The sequence below is a fragment of the Halyomorpha halys genome, unplaced genomic scaffold, assembly GCF_000696795.3.
Source record: "Halyomorpha halys isolate HHAL.00 unplaced genomic scaffold, Hhal_1.1 Scaffold428.1, whole genome shotgun sequence".
Lineage (NCBI taxonomy): Eukaryota > Metazoa > Arthropoda > Insecta > Hemiptera > Pentatomidae > Halyomorpha > Halyomorpha halys.
Genome location: NW_027112436.1, coordinates 444,540 through 452,773, shown reverse-complemented (window position 1 = coordinate 452,773; position 8,234 = coordinate 444,540). Strand labels below are relative to the sequence as shown.

Sequence of the window (8,234 nt, the reverse complement as noted above, 5' to 3'; positions counted from 1 at the left end):
ATATATAATTATTAGTTACTAAAAACTTATATATTACTCCATACTCTAGTCTTACCCCAGACTGCAGTCAATGAACAAAATGTATAGTTGTTTTCAATATATTATAAGCAGGGAAAAGTTCAAGTGTTTTAATGTGTACTTAAATTTAGCTATATGTAAAATAAAATATTACACGGTGATCACTAATAACTAAATACCATCACCTTAATAATATAATGGTATACACAATGTTACCTTAATAATATACACAAGGCAATCCAAGAAGACGCACAATTATTCATATTTCATTTCTTAGAATATATATGTACTCATACTTGGTATCTACATGAACGTTATGCAAAAACACAGTGATTACTAAAAACTGTTTTATATAAAAGATATATGTATCTTAGAAATGTTTTATATTTTTTATTTACTCTCTTTTAAATTCACTAGTTTCTAACCTTACTTCATGACGATCCTAATGTAAAATTGTTATTAGAGTGGTACCAGAGGGTAGTTTCTTTAGATTCCTGTGTCATCTAATATGAAATTTACTAGATGCATTTTTATAAAAATAAAGTTTTAAATGTCAATAAAAGAAGATTATTGACTCTAATGAGACAGACTCTATTTTTACTTTTTTTTTAAAATAAATTATTAATAACTTAATATAACTTATTAGTATGTCGTATTGTGGACTTTATTACGATGTTGTTGAGTTGGATAGCTCTAGTTCTATGGAAGCTATCCTGAAAGACAAATATATAAATTTAAAATAAAATTAACATTTTAAAATTAAATTTTTAAAACACTTTTGAAATAATTAATGTGTTGAGAAGGCAGTCGTTCTGCACTTCATTCACAAGGACCAATATCCCCAATCAACTGAAGTAATCAAAACCTGTCCTCTTCATTCGAATCACCTTCTCGTTCATTCATTATTATCATCATTCAATTTAGATTCATCTGAGTCAACTAATTATTTTAATTGCATAATTTATTTTTATTATTTTATTTATTTATTGACATTTACAACTGTATAAAAAAATACAACCAGTACATTTGATCATAATGACATAATGATATGATACAGGATGTAGAGAAACTACCCAATAGTAGAACTCTAAAAACATCTTCTTTTCAGGCGCCTCGGAGGATTCCCAGAAATGGAAGAGGAAGCAAGGTAAGAAACTAGTGGGTTTGGGTGGTTAGGGAGTTTATTATGAAAGGAATGATATCTGATTCCGGCTAAATCGTTTACATAAGGAACATTTAGGTCTTTATGGATGGTTTTATTAGTAACAAAATAAGGAGCATTGAGGATTTTACGAAGGATACCAATCTTTTGGATTGTAAAGATTGGATACGAGAGGAATTCGAAGGTTTAGTGGAGCCCCAAAGCTCAACTCCGTATGTCCAGATGGGCCTTATTATTGTCATGTAGATCAGTCTTTTGTAATGAGTTGGAAGTTCAGACCGTTTGTCTAGTAAGTGCTGTAATAGTCGGAATCTGCGTGCAGTTTCCTGTCTTTTCAGTCTTGTGTGAGGATTCCAGGTTAGTCGTTTGTCAAGGTGTAGTCCAAGATAACGGATCTGTTCTACAGGGGTAAGAACGACATTATTAAAATATACTGTAGGGCAGTCGGCAGAATTGCATAATTAAACTATTTTTTTAAAAAATTAGTTTTAAGTAAGTAAATTAAAAATCCGTGTAAGTAACTTTCACTTTCTGGCCTTACTTTTAATTTGAAAATTCATCTCACTAGTTTCATAACTGAAAATATTTAATATATAAATAGAAAAGTATAGAATTTTACCAAAAATTACAATTTCATCTTAACCATTCATTCAATACTTAAGAATGATAAAAATGATTTGATGGTTATAATAGAAATTTAAAGTTATTTATTTGATGCCTATGGTGACATGGAAACGTTATCAGCCTCTCAAAAACGAAAAACACCTGTTAAAACAGACTTTTTATTTATGAATTTCTTGTCATTATCCATAAAATTATATAACTTTCATTGTTAAATATTATTTTTTCTGAAATCTATGACTTTCCATCTATGTCCTGATTTAATATATATCGATATCCTTCAACCTGAACTAAAGCAGTTTTCCTCTTATTTCCTTTAGTTCATTACCAAATCATTTCATAGTTTATGTGTATCCATTTTATTGACAATTAAGAATGCGAGGTGTGTAACTTTTTTAAATAATCAAATTTAAAGGATATTTTTTTTAAAATTTGCATTTAAGCCTTGTAAAACTATTTCAATGAAGATAAAACCTACCTAATATTAAAGAACACATAATATTTCATTAATAAAGCGAGTTTAATCAAAATAATTTGAGCCGTTTCGGAGAAATCGATTCTGAAAGTGGAACTTCTGGTGTGTCGATTTTAACGTAATAATTGCTTACACGCCCCAGACCATGTCATCATCATCTGTGGCGCTACAACTCTTGTAGAGTCAAGGCCTCCCGCAACTTTGTTCGCCAGTCCTCTCTACTGGTTGCCGCAGCTGTCCAATATCCTAAGATATACCTTTCATCAGCTGCCACTACATGCGATCCATCCAAGTCGGGGTCTTCCTACTCTCCTTATACCATATATCCTTTCGTCCAGGATCATCCTAGGAATCTGATCCTGGGTCATTCTTAATATTTGGTCTGCCCACCGAAGCCGTTCCACTTTGATCACTCTTACAATATTCGGGTTCCTGTATAGGCCTGCCAGTTCAGCATTTGTCCTCATCCTCCAGATCCCATCAGCACAAACCAAGCCTTAGATTTTCCTCCATATTCTCCCCTCGAACCTCGGGAAAAAGGCTTCCTCTGACCTGGGCAGTGTCCAGCATTCGGAGGCATGAGTGAGAACTGGTCTCAGGAGGGTCTTATACAGTTGCATCTTGGTGTTTTGGAAGATAGCCTCGCTCCTGAAATACTTCAGTAACCCGAAATAGCATTTATTCGCGGACATAATTCTGCTATGTATTTCTGCGCGTTTACTTGCGATCCAAAATAGCTGAACTCCTTCACCCTTTCCAATTATGAAATGTGATGATTCGTTCACACCTAGCTGTGGGCCTGCGTGCATGTATTTAGTTTTTGAACCTCTAAACCGACTCTAACCGCTGGTATTTGGAGACTGATAAAAGCGTTATTTAAATCTGCAGGGGTTCTTCCAGCAATATCTAAGTCATCGGCTAAAGCCATAATCATAGGTCTGTTGAAGATAGGTCCCCCAATTTGTATTCCATATTTCCGTACAGCACTTTCGAGGGCCAAATTAAAGAGAAGGCATGTGAGGCAATCATCCTGTCTGAGTCCTTTCTAAGTTTCATTGTAGCCCTAATCAGACGTACCAGCTTCTCATTTCTAGAAGTTCCTGGTAAAGGTCGTTTCTTTTTTTGCTATCAGACCATAAGCCCACATTAAATAGGTAATATCAGTTTCGTACGGCTCAGAGCATTTATTGATACTAGGTTGTTTGGACTCAGGAAACCTCAAAACGTGTATTTTCGTGGAAAATCTTTCAGGATCGGAATACTCCCCCTTATGGGAGTATTATTACCTATTTCATACATAGGTAAGTGACAAAATGAAAAGTGTTTCTTAATCATTATGCAATTAAAAAAATCAGTGGTTGGTATTGTTGTATACCTCGTATGTTGTATACAATCGTGGCATGATTTATTATCATGGTGCTAAATTAAAAAAAAGAAAAAACAGCCCAGAGAAGTATTTTCAACAATGGAGTTTTGTAATCACCCTATAAAATAATTTTAACTCACCTTCGTCCCTTCAAAATTTGAGTTTTTGTATTTGAAGATACCTAGAATGTAAACGATTTAATAAACCATTAAATTATCATCCTACAAAGATGATAAAACTTGAGGCATCTTCAAAGATAATATTTGAGATATTGGCTTTAAGTTTGAGAAATACATTGAGTAAATAATACTATAAGGCGAGAATTGACTAGGATTAAATGCAAAACAGTTGAGAAGATTATGAAAGATTAAATATGACAAATTAATCTTGGGTTTAGTCTATGCTAAATCCTAGCCAGCTGTCTGTCACCTGAGTGGGGTCCTGTCCCAGCCAGGCTTACCGATCCAAATATATTCAGTCTCAAACTAAGAGGATTGTAACTATATTGCAATTATTTATCTATTACAAATCTTTTTTTATTATACAATAATAATGATGAAATTAACAAAAAAAAAAAAGACGATAAACCAGAACGTAGACATTATAAACACAACTGCGCACAAGAAGAATCTAAATATTGACTTGAAGCTCTTTATAAAAATGTTGGCACCTGTGACTAAGAAGGAAAAACACATTGAAAAAACATTGCAATATATTCTATATAATGTACAAGGAGAAGATAGTTGGGGGCGCGGTCAGTAAACATCAAAAATAAGTAAAAAGATTTCGGCCAGAATTTCAGACCTTTATCAGAGTTAAGCACAAAAACAAGAACCAACAATAAAGATTAAATGGTATTAAAGACGAACAAGAAACATAAAAAGATTTTTTTAAAAATTTATTTATTGATATTTACAACTGTACAAAAATAAATCAAGTAAATTTGAGGAAATCATAATGGTATGGTACACGCATGTAGAGAAACCACCCAAAGGTAGCACTCTAAAAACATTTTTACAATATGAAAGGAATATGGTCCGGGTGCGGTCAAAAAAACTCAAATAGTAGAAATAAACTATTTTAATGAGCCAACGTTTCGTCCCACGTTGCAGGGCTTCTTCAGGGCTAAAAAAAGATACAAACACATATATTAGTGTTTGTATCTTTAGGGCCCCGTGTGTTTTGTGACATACTGGAAGATTATTGATTGACCGTGTGTAAAGATGAAAGGAATATGGTCCGGGTGCGGTCAAAAAAGAACAAAAAAATAGTAATGGAAGATTATTGATTGACCGTGTGTAAAGATGAAAGGAATATGGTCCGGGTTCGGTCAAAAAAACTCAAATAGTAGAAATAAACTTATTTTAGAGGCGAAACGTTGGCTCATTAAAATAGTTTATTTCTACTATTTGAGTTTTTTTGACCGCACCTGGACCATATTCCTTTCATCTTTACACACGGTCAATCAATAATCTTCCATTTTTACAATATAAGGTCTCGTGGCCATCTTCTTTTCAGACGCCTCGGATATTAGGATATAAGATTGTCCGGAATAAAAGAGGAAGCAAGATTAGAAAATAATGGGTTTGATTGGTTAGGGAGTGTGTAATGGAATGATTGATATCTGGTTCGGGCTAGATCGGTTACAAATTGAATATTAAGGTCTTTGTGGATGATTTTATTTGCTGTAATATGGGATTGAACACTTTTGAATGCAATTAAAGGGTTATTATTAACAGCGAGCACACATGTGTCATCGGCATACGTGGTGAGGATAGTGTTAAGATCGATTGCGATGTCTGCTGTATAGATTGTGTAGAGGATGGGACCGAGGATCATAAAAAATAACAGATAATATACCTCTTTGTTTTAGGAAAGAATTTATTTATTGATAAATATTGCAATCTGTCACAATCATCTGGTCACAATCATGTATAAAACCAGTCCTGGAATATGGCTCCAGTGTTATGGTTACAGCTACCGATTCAGTGCTGAAGGGTCTACTGTGTATCCAGGCATTAGAAATTATTAATATTATAGAGGTCTTGGCCATATGTGTTGTCATACCTGTGCCGGATACGTGACTGTCAACGAAGGGCACTTCACTGGTTAATGCACAGGTGAAAGGGTCCTTCCTGAGCAAATCTATTAAAAGCAGGTATTGCCTGCTGGCTTTGTCGATGGGCAGGACAATTATAAACAGCGCATGCACCAAATACCTTTCTTAGTGTACCACTTCTTGTAACGTATTTTTCTTGGGCGTGGCTGAAGATAGCCAATGAGGAAATAAGGTTTCGGAAAGGTAATGCCTCTACAAATGACTGAAGTAAAGGGAACACAGAACATTTAGGTTAATCCGTCGAAGACAGATGCCATTGTCATGTCCTTCCAGAAGGGCAAGAAAAGCAGGCTACCCCAGCAGTTCGTTGTGGATGGTGAGGGTCGGAAACTCTCTAATAGCATCCTCTACCTCGGCATGACTCTTGACAGGCACCTCACCTTCTCTAGTCACATCAGGGAGAGGCTTAAGCTGGCCCGTATAGTCGTATAGACTCTACCACATGCTCACCTCACAGCAGATCTCGCTCCGCCTCAAGCTGAAGATCTACAGGCCATCATTCGTCCGAATCTGCTCCATAGCGCACCAGTCATGCGGCTCCTCTACTGGACCACGTTAACCAAACTGCAGAGCTTCTAGAATTCCCTCCTTCGGCGAATAGTCAGAGGGAACACACTCCAAAGGGCCAGGAATAGTGTTGAGTTCAGAGAGGAGTTCCAACTCCCTTCTGTGCCGGAATTCATAGGCCGTAGGCACATCAAATTCTTTGATGGGCTGAAAACCTGTGCCAATTCCCTATTCCGAGAAATCGCCCCTCCCCCAAGACCTAGGAGGTGGCAAAGCACGGTCCCCTTGGTCGACGTCCTCGCCGAGGGAAGGACTTCTGGCTCTGCAGCCTGAAGTCACCCACACCCCAACAACACCAGCCAGAATGGTCCCTCCCCATTCCTTGTTAGCTCTTAACTATTAAGTCAATTAATGTAAGAACCGCCTACAGCGGACCAAGTAGATTACATCTTATAATGCCGTATGGAAGCAAGAAAAATTGTAAATTGCATTATTTATAGTTTCTTAGATGATAAGTTGTATATATAATTGTAAATGTTTTAATAAATAAATAATGTAGGAGGTAGGAAAAAAAACAACACAGAACACAGGTTGAAGACAAAAGCAGGAAAGGAGCAGAAGAACCAAGAACAAAGAGGGACAAGACGCATTTTTACCAGACGAAGTTCTAAGAATAGTCTATCAGACCTCGAACGCCATCCTTATAACAACACGACACCAATGGCGAAGACGTGACTACATACTCAACACCTACCACCCAAATCAGCAATTATATGTCCATATTAGGTAATAAGTTATGATGTAATTATCATATTTTATGGCAAATTATTTGTCTGAATTATTACAACCATTTTAGTAACATCATATATCATTAAATTGTAAATAAATACTTATTTCCTTGATGTAGTTTATTTACTATTATATTACACAATACCACCCCTTATTATATTATAGTAACTGGTAAACACACAAAAAGCCTCTGGAAAAGAATCGAATTACAATAATAATTTTGCAGGACTCAAAGAAAATTAATTAATTAACTCTTTTTGGATAATTGCCTTCAACGATTATCCTGGCATCCCGAATACATCTCGAGACAGTACATAGCACGTCTTGATCTAGTTCAGGACGTTCTGAACGTGAAATAACCCTTAATTCTAGCCATGCAACTGCAAGTAGAGATAGAGGCCCTAAAAGACTGGCAAAAAAAATGCCGCTATCCTTTACGAGCGCGCGCTTAGGAATCACACTGATTACTGGGCCAACTCTGGTGGCATTACCTCTGCATTACTTAACTAATCAAAGCATTTGCTATAGCGCTAGATATAGTAATGAACATGTACAAATCCATGACCCCAGCGGAAGAACTAAGGACTGTGGCATTGGCCACTATAGCTGAGCGCTACCCTGAGCCAGAATGGATCCATATATACACCGACGGGTCAGCTACTGAGGCAAATAAAAATTCGGGTGTAGGTGTCTATAGTAGCCTGTTCCAACTGTCAGCACCTGCTGGAGCAAATGCTACCAATTGTGATGGAGAGGTAGCTGCTATTACTTTAGCTTTAGAAAATCTTAATCGCGCCTGCGCAAAGACGATAGTTCTGCTGTCGGATTCTAAGGCAGCACTGCTGGCAATAGCGTCTCGACATCCCTCAACTAACGCTAGAATTCACGCATGCTGGAAATCCATAGAATGTAAATGAGAAATACTCAAAGTATTGGTAATGCAGTGGATTCCAGCCCAGGAATGAGGAGGCGGATCGACTTGCACGGTTAGGGGCTAGCCAACCACAGCCGCTTCTTCCTATCACCATGGACATGGCGAAAGAAATTGTCCGAAGCGCTACCCCTGAAAGAGCAGAAGAAAGGAGTAGAGAAGAATGTGGGGGTACGACCTGGGCGGCATTGCTAGATCCTAAGAGCCGCCCTCCATTGACTTTACCAAGGGCGGTGTCAGTGGCAT

The 8,234-nt window shown here is 36.8% G+C and overlaps 1 protein-coding gene across 1 annotated transcript; it reads left to right on the top strand.

Moving 5' to 3' along the window:
* Positions 1-7,599: 7,599 nt before the first annotated feature.
* Positions 7,600-7,974, top strand: LOC136796480 (uncharacterized). The gene has a single exon (XM_067050301.1). It carries the CDS (start codon positions 7,600-7,602, stop codon positions 7,972-7,974), a length of 375 nt encoding a protein of 124 aa, XP_066906402.1.
* Positions 7,975-8,234: the final 260 nt, after the last annotated feature.